The 23,934-nt window shown below is 39.7% G+C and overlaps 1 protein-coding gene across 1 annotated transcript in view; it reads right to left on the bottom strand.

Moving 5' to 3' along the window:
* The window catches only part of GOLPH3 (golgi phosphoprotein 3), a 48,728-nt gene extending 26,984 nt beyond the window's left edge, over nucleotides 1–21,744 (bottom strand). The window contains exon 1 of the mRNA XM_042952579.1: nucleotides 21,213–21,744. Coding sequence (XP_042808513.1) covers nucleotides 21,213–21,437 — 225 coding nt within the window. The 5' untranslated portion in view covers nucleotides 21,438–21,744. The remainder of the gene's footprint in view (nucleotides 1–21,212) is intronic.
* Nucleotides 21,745–23,934: the final 2,190 nt, after the last annotated feature.

The raw sequence follows: 23,934 nt of genomic DNA, 5'->3' as shown, positions 1-23,934 counted from the left end.
AAGCTTAAGAGACTGTTAAAAACTGAGAACAAACTGAGGGTTGATGGGGGGTGGGAGGGAGGGGAGGGTGGGTGATGGGCATTGAGGAGGGCACCTTTTGGGATGAGCACTGGGTGTTGTATGGAAACCAATTTGACAATAAATTTCATATATTAAAAAAAACAAAAAAAACAAAAAAAGAAATCACCAAAGAAGTTAGGAAACATTTTGAACTGAATGAAAACAAAACCAAAATATCAAAATCTATGAGATGCAGTGTTTAGAAAGAAATTTATCTCTGTTAAACATCTATATTGCAAAAGAAGAAAGGTCTCCTACCTTAAGAAACTAGAAAAACCAACTAAATCCAAATCAATCAAAGAAAAGGAAGTAATAAAAATTAGTGCAGAAACCAAGGAAATGCAAAGGGGTGGGGGGGGGGAGGAAGAATCCATGAAGCCGAAAGTTATTTCTTTAAAAAAAAAAAAATTTCAAGGTTAAAACAGGGGCATGGAATAGAGGAATAAAGAGTAAAGAGATATACAAATTACCAAAGTCAAAAAAGTAACGCAGGGACATCACTTCCAATCCTACAGAAATTTAAAGGATTTTAAGAGAATACCATAAACAACTTTATGTCAATAAATCAGACAACTCAGACAAAATGTTCAAATTCCTGGAAAAACACAAATTACCAAAACCAACTGAAAAAGAAATAAAACTCAGAATAAACCCCTAACAAGAAACAGAATTAGGTAACAAAAATCTTTACACAAAGAGTGTCATTACGATGTATGAATAATCAGGCTGGACCAGATGCTGAGAAACCTCAATCCAGTCCCAGCCACAGGGAAAACTTTTTACAGGATTTGAAGCAGATCATTTAATATGTTCTCTGTGCCAACATTTTCTCACCTAACATGAAAAAGACGTCAAGCATTCTACAAGGATGATTCTAACCAATTAAGAATTCCCTAAGGGGGTATGTGACTTAGGGCAAAACCAGATAAACAATCCTGTTAATTTCCAAAAAAGCATTTCTAAGTCAATCACCAAGGGCATTTTACAAACTCCTTAACAGCATATAAAGAACTGTGTGAAGAATAAAGTTAACCGTATCCCAGGATAGATAAGCATTTATGATGGGGTACATGAAAACTGGTATTTGGCACTGTTATATGGAGTCTAGATGAGGACAAAACAAATTTCAAGTTTTCATTTGACAAGGTGATCTTCTTAAAAGTCAAACTGGTAAGAAATTTTGGGACTATCTTGGCACACTATTAACAGTTACAGAGGCACAGCAAGTGTGTACTACATTTAGACTTTAAGAATCCAAATTAGACTCTCAGGATGATAGGTTCTGGAGTACACAGAATCTAAAGATCACCATTGTTTCCTAAAAACCACACATCCCAGTACGTTAAGGTAATTAATGAGGCCTACAGAAAGCAGCTTATCATCAAAAAGAATATGGGCTAAAAAGCCAAAAAATAAAATAGGTTTCAAAAAAATAAGTCATCCTATCCTTGTACAGAAGCAGCCTCTAGGGCAGCCCCCAATAATCCCTGCCTCCTGGTATTCATGCCCTCATGTAATCCCTCCTTGTGACTGTAGGCTAGACTTGGGGTTTTGCTTCTATCAAGTGTATGGCAAAGATGATGGTGTGTCACTTCAAAGGTTAGTTACAAATACAGTGTGTGCTTCCATCTTGGGCCTCCTCCCTTCCTCTGCCAAATGCCATGTTTCCAGCTGTACTATATAGACACATCAGGCAAAGAACTGAGGCTCTCAGACTAACAACCTGCAAGAAATAGAATTCTCCTCCAGTTGAACCTTCAGATGAAACTGAAGCTCTCTCCGGCCAACAATTTAACTGCAATCTCATGAAAGACCTTGAGCCAGAGGCACTCAGTTAAGCAATGCCCAGATTCCTGGTCCACAGAAAACTAGGAGATAAAATACATTTGCTACTTTAAGCTGCTAAATTTTTACACAGTACAACTTACGTAGGGGCTGCCTAGCATTGAAGAGACAGGAAAAAAGGAGGTGATGGCCAAAGAGTCTGAGTTTCTCTTGGGGATAACCAAACTGTTCTAAAATTGCTTGTAATGACTGTTGCACAATTCTGAACATACTAAAAACCTTGAATTGTATACTTTAAGTGGGTGAATTGTATGATGTATGAATTCTACCTCTGTAAAGCTGTTACCAAAAAAAACGAACAATAACAACAAAAAAAAAAACTACCACACCTTGTATATGAAATTACTCCTGAAATCTTAAAAGAACTTTTCATTACTTTGGAAGAACTAAGAGTGAAAAAGTTCTTAGCAAAAATAAACTGATAAAGACAATGAAGGTGACTTCACGTAAAGACAGACTTCAAAGATTAGACAAAAATAAGCGAATGAAAACAGAAAAACTGGAAAACTATCTACATTTGCAGGTGATATAACTAGGGACTGAAAAAAAAAAAGGACACCCAGAAAAAACTGAAGAGTATAAATGGAAAAATTACTATACAATAAGAAAACTTTGAAAAAGTACCAGGACTACAAAATGACAACCATCAATAACTGCCATATACCAAAAAATAAAAATAAAAAAATAAAATATAAAAAGTTAAGATATAATTGCAAAGACCTCATTTACAATCTTAACCAAAGAAAGAATCTAGGCAAACCTATACAAAGAAAAGTTAAAACTTTCCTGCAAGACTTAAAAACAGACCTGGAAGATGTCTTACATACAAAAACATTATCATGTTATGAGTTATTCCTAACTTACAAAGGTCCCGATAAAAATAGCAAGTTGTTTTTTCCTGGAGCTACAGAAGTTAAAAACGGAGTTCATAAATACAAAAGAATAACAAAGAAAACTTGGGAGAGGGCAATATGTGAGGAACAGAAATGGAAACTGTCCTACTAGTTACTAAAACAGATTTAAAAGCCTCTAGAAATTAAATGATGTGATACCAATGCATGAACAGGCCAAAAGAATAAAAACCAGAAAAAGACCCAAGAATATACTGAAATCTAATAAATGATAAAACTGTAATCTCAAATTAGTATAAAATGGAAAGATGGGTATTTTAATTAATAATTGGGACAAGTGGATAGATAGCCATTTAGAAAAAGAAATTAGATCCATACTTCATATTATACTTCTAAATAAAGCTCCAAATAGATGGGTCAGAGACTGAAATGTAAAATGAAACAATAAAGTACTAGAAAAAAACAGAGGTGAATACCTTCATAACCTGGGAGTGAGGGAAAAAACTTTCCAGCTATTACTCCAATTTAAAAGAAACAAGAGACTGATTTTACACCACCCAAGTTTTTCCAAGTCTGCATATGGCAAAAACGATAGACAAAATCAAAATTTTTTTATTTTCAAAGAAATTCTGTTTTCCCACTCAAGTGCTTTATCCTGAATTCTACCACTGACTCCAGGCTAAGAACCTCCACTCCCTGGGAACTTGGATACCAGCATCAAACCTCAAGAACCTCTGTTAGAACCCAATCTAAGTAGTAAGTTCACATCCAATCCACATCCAATTCTTCCTCAATTTTGTGGGGAATCCAATCCCAAGCCTTCCCTCCTTCATATCAGTCCCCTCCATCTTTATCCTCACCTCTAGCCAGAACAATCATTCACTAAGCACCCACAATATGTCAAGTATTATTCTAAACACTAAACACATAGTAACTCATTTACACCTTACAGTAACCTTCTGAGGTTAAGTATTATTATTTCCAATTCAAAAATAGGGAAAACAAGCCCAGAATACACCACTTAGACTACACTCTTGCTAATTTCCTAAATGCGTTTTCTATTTTTCTTCTACTACATTCACCTAGCAAAACTCCAACTCCAGATCAATCCAACTGTCCACTTTCTCCTTTTCTGTGCTTCTGAACTGCTAGTGAGGAAAAAAAAAAAAATCTTGCAATCTCAGTACAACTTAAACTGTCAATGATACCTGGCAAATCCTGTGTTTCCCTCAAAACTCTTCTCACTCCCTGTAGCAGCTATTTCAAAACTCCATTCTCCTCAAATCTCTGAACTTGGCTCATTTTCAGCAGATGACTTCACAGAAGTAAACGCCATCTGACAGGAATGGCCTCAACTTCTAACAATGAACCAAACCTAATAAACTCAAATTCCTCCCTACTCATTCTTTTGTCTGGTAACAGAAAAACTGCCTAAGGCTCACCCTTCTACCAATGCTCTCACATCTTGAGAAGTACCTTTCCTCACAATTCCCGTCCTTCTAAAGCATCTTAAACCTCTTACATATATACTAGCACTTCCTATTGACATTCAAACATCCTCAAGTTTGCCCATCATGAGAAACAGAGAGAGAGGAACCAGCACTGCCCTATATCCTGCCCACTCACCACGAACTCCTTGAAAGTACAACAGACACTTCAACACTGGTTTGAACTGCACACGTCCATTGATCCACAGATTTTTTTCGATATGCATAGTACTACAAATGTATTTCCTCTTCCTCAGGATTTTAATAACATTTTCTTTTCTGTAACTTATTTTAAGAAAACAGCACAAAATATATATACAAATATGTGCTAATTGACTTCATGTTATCGGGAAGGCTTCCAATAAACAGTAGTAGGCTACTGGTAGTTAAGTTCTGGGGAAGTCCAAAGCTTCCTTAGCTTTTGTGGTACCCCTAACCCCTAAACTGTTCAAGAGTCAACTGTTTGGTCAAAAAATAACTCGCCACCACTTCCTTTTCACTTTCGAACCCATGCAATCTGATACAGTTCTCAACAAGACTTGCCTTAACTAACTGCCCCACAACCTCTGCCGCTGCTGACCTTTGCTCCTCCTCCCCTGGCTTCCATAACACCACTCCGTTACTGAGCAGCTCCTGTTCAGGCTTTCACAGATTACTCTTGTTTCACCTACTCCTGAAGCGTAATACTCCGTGGTCTTGTCTTACTTATACGCTTTTTTTTTTTTTTTTTTTTTTTTAAGATTTTTTTTAGGGGCACTGGGTGGCTCAGTCAGTTAAGCATCCAACTTTGGCTCAGGTCACGATCTCACAGTTTGTGAGTTCGAGCCCCACATCAGGTTCTGTGCTGACGGCTGAGCCTGGAGCCTGCTTTGGATTCTGTGTCTCCCTCTCTCTCTGCCATCCAAGACAGATTTGTTTAATGGGTAATCTAGGTATGCTTCACTTCAGCCCCATGAAAATGAAAGATACAGTAGTCCCCTCACCCTTACCCACAGTCTGTTACCCATGCTCAATCACCATCCAGAAGTAGATAACCCTTCTGACTTTATTGTCAGAAGGTTAATAGTAGCCTAATGCTACGTACAATGCCCCGAATTCATTTACCTCACTTCATCTCATCATGTAAGCATATTATCATCTCAAATCATCACAAGAAGAAAGGTGAGTACAGTACAGTAAGATATTTTGAGAAAGAGAAAGACCACATTCACATTACTTTTATTACAGGATATTGTTATAACTGTCCTATCTTGCTATTAGTTGTTAATCTCTTACGGTGCCTAATTTATAAATAAAACTTTATCATAAATATAATGACCAGGAAAAAACATGATATATACAGGGTTCGGTTCTATCTTGGGTTTCAGGCATCCCCTGTGGGTCTTGGAACATTACCCCTGTGGATAAGGGAGCACTACTGTACTCATTTTTCTTTCCACACCTGCCACTGATCACTTCAATACAGAAAGCACAAAACTGTGAGAAGAAACTGACTTCCTCACAAACAAATAAATCTTTTCAAGGATCCATGGCAAAATGTATGTTTATTTGATCAGTTAAGTTTTAAAGTGTATTTAACAGCATCTTATTAACAAAACCTAACTCTAATCCCAGTCTTAATTCTTCTCTAGAAAGCATGAGGGGTTTACTTAATAAACACAACACAAAAACATTTCAATTTGCAAAGCTCTCTTCACATAATCATCTCATCTCATAATAACCCAGTAAAATACTATCATTCTACATTTGAAAAATCTGAAGTTTAGAGAAGAAATAAGACTACATTCACACTCCAGAAGCAGCAGTCGTATCTAATGCCACAGTGCTGTGACTGTAAATATAGTGTTTCACCACTACATCACACTATCAGTATTCTGAGGACATTCTGAAAACTACAGATAATAATGAAAGCATGTAAGTTTTCTACCACATCACCATAACATTTATCTATTCGATGCAGGTGTGTGCATGATTTTCTAGCAAAAAATCCCATTTGGGAGGCAGAGACACAAAGCTGCATAAAGTAAAACATAATTTTGTAATTCTTAAAATAAGAAAATATCATTTTAATTCAATAAATAGCTATTGAGTGCCAAGACATTGCTAAGCAGAGATTAAAGATAACCAAGATAGAAGGCACACAATGAAAATAAAATTATAATTCAATATCATAATGCTAATATGAATAAAATGGCAACCATTCATTCCTTCATTCCAAAAACATGCTGCTATGAACTGAATTGTGTACCCCCCAAATTCATATTTTGAAGCCCTAACCCCCATGTGAATCTATTTGGAGACGGGGGTCTCTGAGAGATAATTAGGTTTAGATAAAGTTGCAAGTGTAGGGCCCTCATCAGAAGGGACACCACACATTTTGCTGTGTTTCTCGGCCATGTGAGGACACAGAGGAATCTCTCCAGAACCCAACCATGTAGGTACCCTAACTTCAAAATTCCTGCCTCCAGAACTGTGAGAAAACTTCTGTTTAAGCCAATTCTTTTGATTATTTTTATTACAACAGCCCCAGCAGGCTAACACATATGCATAAACCCCTAGAACATACTAGACACTGTGGTAGGTGCTAGATACCCAATAAGCAAAAGGGATGTGAGAGCAACTAACACTGCCTAGGGGGCTAGAATAAGATGAAGAGCCTCAGCTAGGCATCAAAACATGAGTAAGAATTGGCTGCTCGGTGAAGAAAAGGAAGAGCCTGTATGGGAGAACCTGCTAATACAAACATGAAAGCCTAACAAAATAATAATGTGATTTCCAGGCCATTAGAAAAATAAAGGAAGGTCCCTAACATACACACCTATTAATTATGGTACATCAAATAATATGTTCTATAATGCAGTCGCTGAAAATAATGGGACACTGTATTTCTCGCTGTGCCACTTGAATTTTTTTTACATGAGTAAATGCATATTTACTAACATGGGAAAGTGGTCACTACATATCATTAAGAGAAAAAGGGTTACAAAGCAGTACTGGAAGATCTCATTTTTCTAACTGAAAACTAAACATGTGCAAATTCATTTAAAATAAGACTAGAACAATAATACACGGTGTTACCACCCAATTTTCATCACTTGCCGTTTTGTTCAAGCCATTTTCCACCCAGAACTTTTTTGTTGTTGTTAGGGAAGTCTATCACTCCCCAAAACCCTTCAATGGTTTCCCAACTGCACTCAGGAGAATATACAAAATCCTTAAACTGCCTTGTAAAGCCCTGTATTGTGTGTTCATCATCTCAGGCCTTTCTCCCCATCGCCCCACTCCTGCCTGAACCATTTTTCAGTTCTTTAAGCCAAGCCAAGCTGTCTCACCTCAGGGCCTTGGAGTACACTCAACTAATCTAACTTCACTATCTGCGGCTCCTACTCATTCCTTGAGTGTCAGCCTAAATATCATTTCCTTGGAAAGTTCTTCCCTTTACCCTCCCCCTATACCCACTCTCTCACAGCATACTCGAATTTTTCTTCATAACATGATCACAATGTGTAATTATACACATATATGCAAATTTATGTTGTTCTGTCTTCCCTAGTATAGTGCCTAGGATACAGTAGGCACTCCATAAATGTTTTTTAAAGGAATAAAAGCTGAATTGTGGATTTCATTTTCTACATCTTTCTCCACAAGGAGCATAGACTTGTAAAGGAAAATAACCAAGACACTGTTACCACTCTAATAGTTCTTTAAACTCAAACCAACCATGTTCTCTCCTCTAAGCTTTAATGGTAATTAAATCCTATTAATTCTTCTATAAAAATTATCTTTCTGATCAAGACTGTTCCCTCTGCATCCAAGATGCAGGCACAAAATTTCACAAATTCTAGTAACTTCAATCCTACTACCAACTTTCCTGCCTCCATCCTCTCCATCTACAAATTATTTATTCACTTAAAGGAACCCTTTCTAAAAATCCAGTTTACAGTATTATTGCTATCTTTAAAACCTCCAACTGCCTTCAATATCATTTCCAACTTATATTTAAAGATCCTAAGGTACTAATGACTTTTCATTTCCCTGTTCCACACAAACTCCCCCCCCCCCATAACTTAGTTCTCATTATATACAACAGATTTTCTTCTTTAGCTATGGTAAAATAATGTCAATCTTAGAAAGAGGACTTCCTCATATAGTTATTTTCACATATACCCTGTCACAATATATCCTGTCTAGAATGTCAGTTTCCTGTCAAGTGACATGCCACATCTCATTCAATATTCTGCTCAAAACTTACCTCCCTAAAGCGTTTCCTGCCCTTTCCAACGTCCTTCTTTGGGCACACTCCTCAACCACACATCTCTGCCTTCCTCACAGCACTCAGCACTCCTACCTGTTCTACCAGTGACAACAGAATCACTTTTCCCTTCCTCACTGAAATCTGGACAACACCCCACAGGAGGAACTCCTCCCTTCAAAGGAATTCTCTAACCAGCTACTAAGATAATAACACATTTTCCCCTATAGGAATAGGAAAAGACTGCCATTGTTCCACAGACCAGGCAAGACCATCAGCCAAAATGCGATCTAAGAAATCTGAAGGTGAGAGAAGAATCACTTCACACACCAAGCAATGAAAGAAATCACAAAGAAACACAAACCCTAGACCTTCAATTCAATACCAATTCTACTGAATTCTACCAATTCTACTAAATAGTTTCTAATAACCAAGTTTACAATCAGAACACATTTACAAAAGTATGGGGAAAATAAAGCCATGATGACAAAGCTTAAATGGTCATGTGCAGTTACAGAAGAGATGGACAGATGGAGGAGAAGATCTAAGAGCTGAGGGAGCACAAGCATCAAAGAGGCAAAGAGACTATACTGGAGTGGGAGAAGGGGTTAACCTTAAGCAGAAACCCCTTCCCCTGTAACAGAAAGGAAGGAGTTTAGATAAAGGTAGATAGAGGAAGACAGGTAAAAGAAGCCTCTATAGACCCAGAGCAAGGAAGAAGTAAAACAAGAAACTTGAAGGGAGTGATGAAGATTTTAAACAGTCACTGAGGAAAACCAATCCAAGAGAGAACAGGTGAGGAGGTGAACTAAGGCAGTGGCCTTAAAAATGGACAGAAGACAAATTCAAAGAATTCTGAGAATGCAGACTGAGTTACCTACTGGGCATGGATTGTGAAAGAGAGAAGACTGGGAAGTCTGACCTAAGCAACTGTGTGGCTGCAGGGGAATGGACTCTGACATGGAGTGCAGGAACAATCTTAGGGGAGAGATACAACTCCAAATCACCCTTTCCAATCCAGACACCTCTCCTGAACATCAAACCCAAATTTGCAACCTCCTACTGAAGCATTAAGGGATAAATATATAAGGTTATAAATAACTGGTTACTGGCTCTCCTTCTGAATCTCCTAAACACACTCATAACCCGGAACAAATCAGCAGACAGCTTCAACAAAGACAACGAAGTCAACAGACTTTAGTGTGAGACTTCTGAGCTCTTTTCAAGGGCTCTAACCTTTTAGGCAGATAGGATAGTTTTTACTATCTAATTTCATTTTCAAAAACTTACAGCTTGAACAAAGTTGGGGGATTCACACTTCCCTGATTTCAAAACGTATTACAAAGCTACAGTAATCAAAACAATGTGGTACTGGCATAAAAACATACAGACCAATGGAACAAAAGCCCAGAAATAAATACTTGCATGTATATGGTCATACGATTTTTGACAAGTGTGCCAAGATCATTCAATGAAGAACAATCTTGACAGCAAAAGGTGCTGACAAAACTGAATATCCATATGCAAAAAGAATGAAGTTGGACCCCTACATTATACCATACATTAAAAACTAACTCAAAACGATCAAAGACCAAAACATAAAAAAACTATAAAACTCATAGGGAAAAAAAATAGCAGAAAATCCTAAAAACATTAAATTTTGAAATGACTTCTTGAATATGACACCAAAAGCACAGCCAACAGCAACAAAAAGATAAAGCAGACAATCAAAAGTAAAAACTTTTGTGGATCAAAGGACACTGTCAACATGGTAAAAAGGCAACCCACACGATAGTAGAAAATATGTGCAAATCATAGATTTAATAAGGGATTAATATCCTGAAAATATACACAACTTCTAACACTCAACAACAAAACCTTATTGGGAAAAAAAAAAAAAAAAAACAGGGCAAGTACTTAAATAGATATTTCTCCAAAGAAAATACACAAATGTCTAATCAGCACAAAAAAATTTGTTCAACATCACTAATCATTAGAGAAGTGCAAATCAAAACCACAATGAGATACCACTAAACACCTGTTACAGTGGCTATCATCCAAACAAACAAACAAGTGTTGGCCAGGACACAGAAACTGCAATCCTTGTGCACTGCTGGGAATGCAAAATGGTCCGGCCACTGTGGAAGACAATATGGTAGCTCCTCCAAACATTTAACATAGAATTACCATGTTTTCTAGCAATTTCATTCCAAGTATGTATCCAAAATAATTAAAGCAGGGACTCAAACAGATATTTGCATAACAACGTTCAAAGCAGACTTATTCACAATGGTTAAAAAGTAGAAACCAGAATGTTCAACAGATGAGTGGATAAACAAAACGCAGTATACACATATAACGTAATATTATTCAGCCTTGAAAAGGAATGAAATTAAGGATACATGCTACGACATGAATGAACCTTGAAAATATGCTAAAACAGACATAACAGGGCAAATGCATGATTCCATTTGTATAAGGTACCGAGGATAGTCAAATTCATAGATATAGAAAACAGAATATAGATCTTCCTCAACCTACAATGGAGGTACATCCCAATAAACCCCACTGTAAATCTGAGAATATAATTTAAGGTGAAAATGCAGTTAATACACCTAATTCACTGAACATCACAGCTTAGCCCAGCCTACCTTAAACATGCTCAGAGCACTTACATTAGCCTATAATTAAGCAAAACCATCTTAACACAAATCCCATTTTATAATAAAGTACTCAGTATCTCATGTAATTTACTGAAAACTGTACTGAAAAACAGAACGGTTGTGGGTTCAGAACAGTTCTAACTGTTACCAGCTGTTCATCCCTGTGATCACATGACAGCTGGCGGCTGCTGCCCCCTTAAGCCCTGCCCGGATTAAGGGGAGAGTATCACAGGGCACATTGTTAGCCTAGGAAACAATCCAAAGTCAATTCAAAGTACAGTTTCTACTATCTATATATCCCTTTCACACCACCATAAAATCAAAAAATTGCACGTTAGACCACTGTAAGTTGGAGATCATCTATAGTGGTTACCAGAGGCTAAGGGAAGGGAGAAAGGAAGAGTTAGTGTTTAATCGGTATACTTTGTTTGGAATGATGAAAAAGTTCTACAGATGGTTAGTGATGATGGCTACAACATTCACAACAATCTGAATGTCCTTAATGCCCCTGATTTGTACACTTTAAAATGGCTGAAATCGTAAATTTTATGTTACGAATATTTTACCACAAGAAAAAAAAATTAAGAATAAAGAACCTACAGCTTTCCTTTTACTCTTTGAGGCCTACCAGTCACAATTAAGACTATGGAGACTATCTTAATGTTTCTAGTCCAGCAGTCAGGACCCTGCCCAGATCATAAAAGATCCTCAATTATTTGAGACCGGGAGATGATGGATGGGCAGATTACTTTAAGTTCACATTTATAAGCAATAATTTCTAAACACTGCAAATATTTTAAGAAAATTACAATGTATATTAAAACAATTTTCTAACTTAAAATTTTATAGATGCATGGGGCGGGACTAGCCGAGATACCATCTTAAAAGACTGTGACAATCAAATGAAAGTTAACCCCAAAACCAATTTCCAGTCAGCTCCAACCAACTCTGTGGACAGAATCCCCTGGGAGATTCTGTTATAAGCCCCAGCTCCCCCTCCTCTCCTAGAATGGAATGCCGACTCCTCTGTAAGGGGAATAATGCCCAGCTCAACTTCCCTCTGCTCCTGACCCTCCTGGCCAGCCTCAACCTATTTGCTACTTCCTCTGAATGAAAAATGTATGGTATCCACTATCTAAGTGGCACTTAGGATAGTGCTAATTTACACCGTTATTTGAATTCTCCCATGTCCTGCCTCTCCACCATTAGACTATATAAACTTGTGAAGACTAGGACTTTCCTTGCTACTTTTATTCCTAGGCTCATTTAACAAAAAGACTTGCACAAAGTACAATTTCATAATTTAGTGCAACTTTGGAAACTGGCATTCCCACCTTTCCCCACTCTCAAACCCCACAGGGCTCTGGCTTGGTAGCCAAAGAACCTATAGTGAGGAAAGAGCGAACAGTACATTAAGACAGGAAGAAAATAGGAAAAAAATTTTCAATGAAATAAGATAAAAAAAGAAAGGATTGTGTGCCAATGCCTTCTCCAGAGGACCTAGCCCTAACACCCTAAGAGAAGATCCTGGCCTTGAACTCAGGTAGAAAGGACCCCCTGCCTCCTAAAGGGGGGAGGGCATCAAAAACAGGGGGTAGGACTATGGAAAGTGGGAAGAAATGGTGACCACCGGGGTTGGAAGAGGAATGTTCTACTAAGCCCAGTAGATAAAGAATAAGAGGGCCAAGAAACAAAAATAGTGAAAATATTAAATACTTATCAGTACCACTACAAACTGTAACTCACTTCTCGAGGCTAGGCCATTACTCATTTGTTCAGCACTTTGCAGTTTTCAAAGATCCTGCATATATGCCAGTTCACTGGAGCCCTACAATCTAGAGATTATGGGACAGCCCACAAATATAGGCCCATTTTGCCCAGGGAAAAACTGAGGTTCTAAGAATTCAAATCATTTATCCTAGTTTTTCTAACTACTCAAAGGCAAGGCCGGGAGTCTAGAGCATGGCACAGTCTTTCGGCTGCTGATCCAAGGCATCCCCAGTATGTCCATACTACACTTAACATGTACTAACATTGAAGTCTGCAATCTCTTTTATTGAAATCATTTGCACATGTCTTCTACACAGACTGGTACTACACATGCTTCTTGAGGGTAAGAAATTTTTCTCTGAAACCCAACCATGAAGGAAAGAGATGGACATACAGAATGCGTTCAATAATTGGATTGAACTAAACATATGGACACTAAACTAGATTCCATTTTAGATAATATAGATCCAAAAATTAAATGTGACAAGCTCAATTCAGTGCATGAATTGAAAGTTCAGTTTTTTTTAAAGTTCAATTCTATGTGTTATTTTGAGCTTATTTTGTTAACATAGCATAAAACTTTAACAGTAGTGTTTAAAAAAACAAAATTGAAAATAAAACCAGAGTAAAATAACCATCAGCAGTTTATATGCAGTCCTTTAATTTCCAGCCCTTCCCAGACAATACTGGGAGAAGAACACAAAACTTTACCTACACATCATCAACCAACAAGAATAACTTTGATCTTAAAATTTTACTCACAACCTCTTACAGTTTCGTATGTTAAAACTGTTCCTCCCACTACTGAACTAGAAGCCAAAATCTATTACAATAAAAATGCCAGGGGCACCTGGGTGGCTCAGTCGGTTGGATGCCTGACTTTGGCTCAGGTCATGATCTTGGCAGTTTGCAAGTTCGAGCCCTGCATTAGGCTCTGTGCTGACAGTTTCGAAGCCTGGAGCCTGCTTCGGATTCTGTGTCTCCCTGTCTCTCTCTCTGCCCTCCCCTGCTCATGCTCTGTCTCTCTCTCAAAAATATATAAATGTTAAAAAAATTTTTTTTAATTCCAGAGAAAAAGGTTTCTAAACCTCAGTAAAGGGCACAAATTTAGTATTTTCAATATTGATTCATTTCAGTGTTTCTCAACTTTTTTTCATTATTGCTCCCTAAAGAAGCTTTTTCAGACTTATTTTTCCTAACTACCCTCTCCCCATTAAATTTAATAAAATGGGGGCGCCTGGGTGGTTCTGTCAGTTAAGCATCTGACTCTTCATTTCAGCTCACCTCATGATCTCACAGCTCGTGAGATCGAGCCCCAAGTCAGGCTCTGCACTGACAGCAAGGAGCCTGCTTGGGATTTTCGCTCTCTCTCTCTCTCCCCTCCCCCCTCTGCCCCTCTCCTGCTTTTGAGCCTCTCTCTCAAATACTAAAAAAAAAAAAAAAAAAAAAAAAAAAAAAATTTCTAAGATGGATACACCATCTGTTTACAGGACAGATGTACATTTATGCTTATACATAAAAAGAGTAAGGACTTTTCACCACCAACCCCAGAAACAATTTTCACTCCCTTAGAGAGGACATTACCCTCATCAAAAAAACATGATTTATTTAATAAATACTTAAGTGGTAGTATATGCCAGGCAAGATATTCACTATCAAAAAATTCTAGAGGGGAGCCTAGGTGGCTCAGTCCATGAAGCATCTGACTCATTATGTCGGCTCAGGTCATGATTTCACGGTAGCTTCACCCAGGTGCCTGAAAGCAGACTATTTTCTATATGTTCCCATAATACCTAAAACCTCAGTATTTGCTAGACTGCATTATAATACTGTACATGCTACTGAAACAGGTAGCAATCTTTCAAGCTTTGATTAGAGAAACCTAAAGCCACAGATATCAATTTCAAAATGAAACCAGATGGCCCACTTTGGCACTTGTCACTATGCTTATTAAATGGAATAAACATAGGACAAGCACAATCTTTGTGTTGCTTTAAAAAGAGACTCACATGAAAACAGAATGACCTAAAGAAAGACTACAGCAACTTGGAATGATACCATTTACTCTGATTAACAGCAGAAAAATTATGCTGATAGAAAGTAGGGAAAGTTTGCTTGGACACAGAGGAGTGTTGGGCCAAAAATGTAACATGACATAACAGGAAAAGCATGATTTAGGTTTTTGAGACTTACACATAAGCTGACACTATAACAGTTTACTTCTTTAAATATCAAATATGTCAAACTTTGATCAAAATGATTTCAAAATATAATTCTAAAACATAATCTCAAATGATCCACACAGGGACAGTCAGATGGTTAAAATTAAGATATATCAAAACGATTTCAGTATAAACTCTTGTTTAAAAGGTAAAAATGGTTCGATGAACTCCAAAAACTAATTTTTGAGATCCTATGTGCCTTTCACTGTGTACCTACTCTTAAATACACCTGAAAAAAAATAAATGAAGATTCAATCTTTTGAAAATATGAAAAGAATATTATTAGTAAAGGAATCACAAACTTCCAAAGCTCAGAAGCCTTTAGTATACACTAAGTTACTAAAATCTTAGCACATGGCAGCCAAGCCCCCCTTAATAAGGACTTTCATGAAAGGATCTTTAAGATTACAAAATTGAAAGCACCTGGCTGGCTCAATGGGTAGAGCAGGTGACTCTTGATCTTGGGGATGTGAGTTCAAGCCCCACGCTGAGGGTAGAGTTTACTTTTAAAAACAAACAAACAACAACGAAAAAAACCAAACAGGGGTGTCTGAGTGGCCCAGTTGGTTAAGTGTCAGACTCCTGATTTCAGCTCAGGTCATGATCTCACAGTTCATGGGATTGAGCCCCATGTTGGGCCCCCGTGCTGAGCATGAAGCCTGCTTGCAATTCTCTCTCTCCCTCTCAAAAAAAATAAACAAACATTAAAAAAAAAAAAAAAATAGCACTAGGGAAAAAGTGTCTTAAAAACCAGGAGAGGAAAGACAGCACCAATGGGTTAGGGAGAAAGAAGCTCAAAGAACCATGTCAGAGAACATTCTGATCCACACGCTGGCACTAACCTTGATAGGTCTCCAAAATACCACAGCCTGTTTCACTATCAAGATCCAAAGCCCTGGAAGAAAATACCTGACTGGATAAGGCAGTGTGACTGCATCACAAAAGGGGAGGGTAAATGCTTCAACAGGGCCTCCAGGGGCTACACACAATGGGGGAACCCCTATAAAAGGATGGGGGGGGGGGGGACAGACAGGATTCAGCATGGTGGAGAGTAAAACAATAAACGTCCAAAACAGCCCAATCAGAACCATGGAAGAGAATTATTTCTCTCTCCATTTTAAAGGAGAATTTTGAGGCCCAAGGGCTTAAATAATATATGTAAAACAAAAGATATGTCTCAGAGAAGAACTACAATACCTCTTTCCACTTCTATTCCACAGACACACTCTAAATTACACCTGGCCATTTAAAATAGTTACATCCAACCTCAAAGCACTAAGATCTGCCACAAACAAAAATATTTAAAAGTATCTGACAAGGGGCACCTGGGTGGCTCAGTCAGTTAAGTGTCCGACTTCAGCTCAGGTCATGATCTCATGGCTTGTGAGTTCAAGCCCCACATCAGGCTCTGTGTGGACAGACAACTCAGAGCCTGGAGCTGCTTCAGATTATGTCTCCCTCTCTCTCTGCCCCTCCCCAGTTCACACTCTGTCTCTCTCTCAAAAATAAATAAACATTAAAAAAAAAATTTTTTTTTTTTAAAGGTATCTGACAATAGGGGTTCCTGGGTGGCTCAGTCAGTTAAGCGTCCAACTCTTGATTTTGGCTCAGGTCACGATTTCATGGTTCCTGGGATCAAGTCTTAAGGGCTCTGTGCTGACAGCATGGAGCCTGCTTGGGATTCTCTCTCCCTCCCTCTGTCGTGCTCTCTCTTCCTCTCTCTCTAAATAAACTTAAAAAAGTATCTGACAACAAAACAAACAACAAAAACACTCATAAACACAGAGAACAAAATGGTGGTTGCCAGGGGGCAGAGGATAGAGGGATGGGTGAAATAGGGGGAAGAGACTTAGAATTACAAGCTTCCAGTTATAAAATAAGTCAAGGGAATAGAAAATACAGGGTAAGAATTAGTAAAAAATATGGTAATAACTTTGTATGTTGACAGATGGTAACCATACTTACCAAAGTGAGTATTTTGAAATGTTCAAAATTGTCCAATCACTGTTACACCTGAAACTAATACAACTATACTTGAATTAAAATTTAATAAATGTAAGTAAATAAATACAATAATGATGTCCTGAGAGAAGAAATAAAATGCAAAAAAATAAACGATACCAAGTATTTGAGGTAATTGAGACGTTCTGAAAACTGACTCTTGGAGGCATCAGTGGAAAAACCAAATAGTCGGGGAAAGGAAAAAAATCTGGCTCATTTACTGCCCTTCCCCCTCAAAGGAGAAGATTATAGAAAATCTTGCGAATTTGGAAGCTGAGTTCAAGTTTAAACCTATCTGCCATTCTTACTGTGGTCTCTGAAGATTTATTTCAATACCTAAGTCACTGATGCTCCATCCAGACTGAGCACCGCAATCCCCAGAGGGCCCAAGCAGCTTCATAAGAGCCACAAAGGAAAAATCATTGGTAAAAAGTGTAAAACGCATACCTAAATTTTAAAAAAAGGAAAAAAATCCCTCACAACGACCTTAGAGTCACTCCTGATAGGTAAACCAAGGCCAGACCATCTGGTTATTGGCAACCTGAGCCTTCTGTTCAATAAAGGGAGGACTCCTAGGAGGAACACTAGATACAGGATGTAAGTCAATGCAACTGTTTAAATACTGTAAATTACAAATGTGTTAGAAGTTGAAAATTCAAAGAAAATGAACAAATGACAACCTCACACAATACAGATAAATGTCACAATGCAAAACAAAAGCTGCAAACGGAAGTACAAAAATGGACAAAATTATTCTCTGCTGAATTCTAAAGTCAAGCTAGTTGCTACCCTTAAGGACTAAGCAATTACTGGAAAGGCATCAAGTGGGACTTCTGGAGAGTGGTCATGTTCTGTTTCTTGATCTGGGTGCTGGTTTAACAGCTATGTTCAGTTTGTGAAAACTTACCACACTTCAGCGCACTTTCCTATATACTTCTTATTGAACAAAAATATTTTTAAAAAGCCATAATGTCTGTTTTAAAAGTCTAAGTAAAGCTAATTTCACCATCTTACAATTTCTTTACATTTTTTTCTCAATTATTTGGAATTCAAATACAATAGTTCACACACGTGCATATATAACGTATCTATCGTTAAGGACCTTAAAATGTAGGTTTTCATATCTCACAAGTACCCAAACGTAACAAAGATGGATACTAAGCTAAAGCAGTAAATTTATTAAGCTATATATTATGCCTAAAGCTTGAAACTTGTTAATATCAAAATCTAGTATTAACAAGCATAAATGCATAGGCTCTAGGTAAGAGTAATTCCTGCCCCCACTATAAAGACTGATACAAGTTGAAGACATGACGGGAAAATCTCCCAAACTTATGAATGGAGGAGGTGACAGGTCCATTATTAGTACTGTAAAGATGTAAAAGAGAAGTTATATAGATTAATCCCTAAAACCTCTATCTAAAGCAATGCCAAATCCCAAACCCACTCACCTCTACTTCAACTCCCTAGGCTTGCCTGCAAAAGGGGAAAATAAAAAATTTCTCTAGGTGATTGTTGAAATCAGCAAGAAATGCTCAAAATTAGCTGAGTCTGGACCTTAGCCATGACATGGCAAGGTACAGTGACTCCTGACATAAGCACAACATATGGTTTCAATTACTTGCCACCAAAGAAATTTAAATTGTCTACATTTTTTAAGTACCATTAAGCTTCAACAAATTCTTTAAATTATCTTCATGACAACCAAGCACCAAAAAAAGTCAATCAATGTGTTTCAGCTTAAACTTTTTCAGTAACACATACTTTGGGGGAAAAAGGTACTTTTTCACCATAAGCTCTCACTTGGGAGTGACTCAAATCCAAAAGCTAGTTTTGGTTTTAGTTGGTTTTGGTTTTTGGTTTTTTTAAGTTTTAGTTTTATGCACAGGACACAGCCACACAGAAAACTATCACAAATGACATAAACCAGAATGTTCACTCAGGAATATGGAGGACTTGTTTCCTTCTTTTTTTTTTTTTTTTTTTGTATTTTCTAAAACGTTACTTTGGTTCTAAAGGAAAAAGACAAAGAAAAATGTTTACTACCAAAATTCTAAATTGTGCAGCCTAAAAAGGCAAGTTGAATACTTTCTAAAATCACATTTCTAGAACACTGTACACCTACAGACCATCCCCAACTTAACAATTTTTGAACTTTGACTGCACAAAAATGATACTTCGAATTTTGATCTTTTCCTGAGCTAACAATATACATACACATACGATTTGCTAGGCACAGCCACATGACCACAAGGGTAAACACCTGATGCACTTAAAACCATTGTTTTTCACTCCCAGTACAGCATTCAACAAATTACACGAGATATTCAACACATAAAAACGCTTTGTGACAGGTGAGTCTGCTCAACTATAGGCTAACTGTAAGTGTCCTGAGCATGTTGAAGGTAGGCTAGGCGACGATGGTTCGTAGGTCAAGTGTATTAAATGCATTTTCTTTTTTTCTTTTAATTTTTTTTTTTTAATGTTTATTTATTTTTGAGACAGAGACAGAGCATGAATGGGGGAGGGGCAGAGAGAGAGGGAGGGAGACACAGAATCGGAAGTAGGCTCCAGGCACTGAGCCATCAGCCCCGAGCCTCACGCGGGGCTCGAACTCACGGAGCGTGAGATCGTGACCTGAGCTGGAGTCGGACGCTCAACCGACTGAGCCACCCAGGCGCCCCTTAAATGCATTTTCAATATTCAATTTACGATGAGGTTATCAGAACATAACCCCATCATAAATTGAGAAAGACCTGTAGCTTGTTCTTCCAAAGAACAAAAAAGAATTTCACATTAGTCTGTTTCCATTATAACTCACTAATTAATAAACATACTGAGTCCCTTTCACACCCAGGGGAACCTTTTTTCAAGTGATCCTTATTAAAACCTAAAAATGGGAAACCAAGATACAGCAAATACTCTAGACATCTCTATAGAAGTAAACTTTAATTCATTAAAAAACTAAATATTAGGAGGCCACAATCCATATAAAACTCTGGTATATAAAATATAAAATATCTGGTAAGTTTCAGTGAAATAAGACCAAATCGTTTTATAAGGATTTTTTGCCCACTTTTGTGACTAGGGAACACTTTATTAAAAATCAAAACAAAACTTGCATATTTCTGTATCTGACTCTCAAAATGTGCAGTTTGTAGTTTCCACGCTGAGATAAAACAAGCTTCTGAAATCACCTCACCAAAACCGGCTGGTCTCTAAAAATGTTTTTTTTGTAGATAAATGGATATGTGATGAAGCAAATCTAGGAAAATGTTAATGACAGAACCTAGGAGGGGAGTGTACAGGAGGTGAAAATAATCTTTCAAAATCACAACACACAAATATATCCACAGCAACTTTAACCCACCTAAGGCCTTGAATCACAAACCTAACCTTTCCAGCACACCACGAAAAAGCCCTTCCTTAAGATAGGAAGACCTTCTTGCAGACTAGTCAACTGATAAAATATAAAAATGATACTAAAAGTAATCTCTTACCCAAAGCAAGGTTACCTAGGAAGTCATTTTCCAGAAGGTGTCATGAGAATTTTGTTGGACTTTTAACTTTATTGGATGTAAAACAACTTTTGCCTCCATTACCATTTCACCGAAATTTTTCAAAATTCCAAACAGTACACCTTAAGTTTTGTTTTGTTTTTTAATCTCCCAAAAAGCAGATCCGTGGAGCCCTCCCAGGTCCTAAAACCTGCAAAACCCATGAGAGTTCGGGGCGCTGGTGGTTCCAGGTGTTTCACTCTAACGTGCAGTCTCCAGGTGGGGCTGTACCCTGGGGTCTACACGGGTTAAAAAGGCGGAAAAAGGGAGGAAGACATACAGACCGCCAAGGAGTCAAAACCAAAGGAGTGACTGTGTAAGGAGGAAGGGAAAATCCAAGCAATCTGTGCGGGGAGGATCTGGAAGCACCGGGCCAGCTGGGCGCTCAGCTCAGGAACTCGGGAGGGCAGACGCGCGGAGCCGGAGGCCGGGCTCCCCCTGTGCCCGGGCCCCGCGCCGGCCGCCAGCCTCCGGCCGCCCCCGCCCTGCCCGCCGCGCCCGCACCTCTCGGTCCTTGAGGCCCAGCAGGAGCACCTCCTCCATCAGGGTCAGCCGCGTTTCCTTGGAGTCGCCCTTGTCGTCGTCGTCCTGCTCGTCGCGGCGGCTCTGCGCGTCGTCCTCGCCGCTGCCGCCGCCGCCGCCCGCCACCCGCTCCTTGTCGGCGGCGTTGCGGGAGGCCTCCGTGCGCCGCTGCACCAGGCCGGAGCTGCGCTGGGTCAGCGAGGTCATGGCTCCCGCCGAGACGCCGTGCTGGGCCGAGAGGGACGCGGGACCTACCGGGTCTCCCTCCTCCTTCCCCCGCGGCCCCCGACCCGGGCTTCCGTGTTAAATCCCGGCGCTGGGGCGACGTCCGTCGACAGCTGTGCCGGGGGCAGTCATGGGGAGACGGGTCGGGGTGAAACGGGCGGGCCGGGCGTCGGCGGACCTAGAGAGGGGCTCTTCCTTCCGGCGTCCGCAGGCCCCAAGGCAGCCCTAGATCCTAGGTGGAGGCGGAGGTGGTGGCGGCGGCGGCTGCGCCTTCCCAATATGGCGGCGCCGACTGACGTCACCGGAGGATGTGGCACAGCCGGCGCGGGGCGGGCCCGGAGGGCGCCGGAAGCGTCGGGCAGGGACCCGGCGGCAGGGGACGAGGGCGGGGATCCGCCCACACTGACCCCTTGCTGGGCCCTCCGGTCTCCGCTGGCTCTCGCCCTCTGCTAGGCGTCCCTTGGCCGCCGGGCCCGCCATCCCCCTCCTCCGGAGACCCGTGACGTGTCCTCCCTCCGTCCGCCTCCCCCTTCGCCCCTGGGGAAACCGGGCCTGGCGCCAGAGACTGGCTAGGCCCCCGCCACGACTCGGGAGAGTCGTGGCCTAGCGAGGCTGGACCCCGCTCAGCCTCAAGCTGTGCACTTACCACGGCAGACACCACCATCCTCGGAGTTGGCCTCGGCCGGGGAAAGGGCGGAGGGGGGTCGGGGAAGGGACCCCGCTTGGAATCCGGGGTCCCCAAGAGACACAGGAAGGACTTTGCCCGCTGCTGGTAGAGCGAAGAGAGAGCGCGCTCTCTCTGCCCACACTCCCTAACCCTTCCGAAGGAGTAACTGCATTTAAATAGCTTGAAAATGGACTTTTAGTATTTACCGCATGTATTAGAGAGAAGTTAGACCAAATTGAATAGTTTTGTTTGTAGAACTTTTTCCTCGCCTCCTGACTTGTAAAGTGACCAGGGCGCAGTGAGTACTGTTAGTGCTGTACACGTCAGTGCACTTGACCTTAACGATCTTTTTATAGAGACAATAAACCTGTTGGGTTTCATGCCACGTCCTTGTACAAATTAAATCTCCCCGAATTTAATTACTAGGTGAAATCCTCTTGGCGTTCTTGACAGTTTGTGCAAGTTATGTTATAGCGTAGATGTCAAACCTGAGGGGGAGTTTGGAGGACCAGAAAGATGGAGCTTACAAATAAAACATCCAGAAATGGCATTGTATGCCATCCAATATTATTTAAAATCAACAGTGGCCACAGGTTATGGCTACAGAATATTCAGATAGGAGAAATATATTGTTGTAACAGGACTTGAGCTGTGATAAATGATAAACGCTCACAGTAAAACTGTCCCGTCGAACGTTTCTGGCTACAGAGTTCTCCCACTTCTACAAACCCATCATCCAAAACTCCTACTGGCTGCACACCATCATCACCCCAAACCCTAGAAAGTGAGAATGCTAAATGTGGGGTGAGGAGAGAGAAAGGTGAACACAAAGTAGACCCTCCCTTTTTCCTATCTTTCTGGGCAAAGGTCAATTTCACCTCAACCAATTTCTCCACATCCTGTTCAACTATTTTTTTTTCCTTTTATTTCCGTAGCACTTCTTTCCCAAATAGCTTAAAATGTTTTTTTAAAAGAAACGTAATTATTTGTTTAATCAAATACATAGTTGAAGGAGTATAAAAATGAATATAGTGAAAATCTACCTTCGAGCCCTGCCCCTATTCACCTAGTTGTTCCCCCCTTCTCCTCCCCTAGTGATTTCAAAATACCTCAACAAAATTCTCTGGTACTCCTTTCAAAAGATGAAGTCTGAGGTGCCTAGGTGGCTCAGTCAGTTAAGCACCTGACTTCAGCTCAGGTCATGATCTCGCGGTCCATGGGTTTGAGCCCCACGCAGGGCTCTGTGCTGACAGCTCAGAGCCTGGAGCCTGCTTCCAGATTCTGTGTCTCCCTCTCTCTCTTCAACCTCCCCCACTCAGGCTCTGTTTCTATCTCTCAAAAATGAATAAATGTTAAAAAAAAAAAAAAAAAAAAAAAAAGATAAGCCTAATTCCCCTCCCTTGAGTGTGGACTAGATTCAGTGACTCTATTCAAATGAGTAGAATGTATGCAGGTGTCCACAACTTCTTCTCTTATGTTCCCTCTCTCCCTGCCTCTATCTCTCAGATCTTTCACCCTGAGGGAGGCCAGCTGCCATATCATGAAGACATTCGAGCAGTTTTGTTTTAAATAGAGACTTTTCATTTCTTTTTCTTATAATGTATGGTGGTTCCAAACTGATTTTTTTTTTTTAAGTTTATTTTGAGAGAAAGAGGGGAGAGAGAAAGAGAGAGAGAATCCCAAGCAGGCTTCGCACTGTCAGTGGAGAGCCCGATATGGGGCTCAAACTCACAAACTGTAAGATCATGACCTGAGCCGAAACCAAGAGTCAGGTGCTTAATGGACTGAGCCATCCAAGCATGCCAACCTTCA

The sequence above is a fragment of the Panthera leo genome, chromosome A1 (assembly GCF_018350215.1).
Source record: "Panthera leo isolate Ple1 chromosome A1, P.leo_Ple1_pat1.1, whole genome shotgun sequence".
NCBI lineage: Eukaryota > Metazoa > Chordata > Mammalia > Carnivora > Felidae > Panthera > Panthera leo.
The sequence above is the reverse complement of the archived record's forward strand: the minus strand, read 5'-3'. Positions and strand labels throughout refer to the sequence as shown.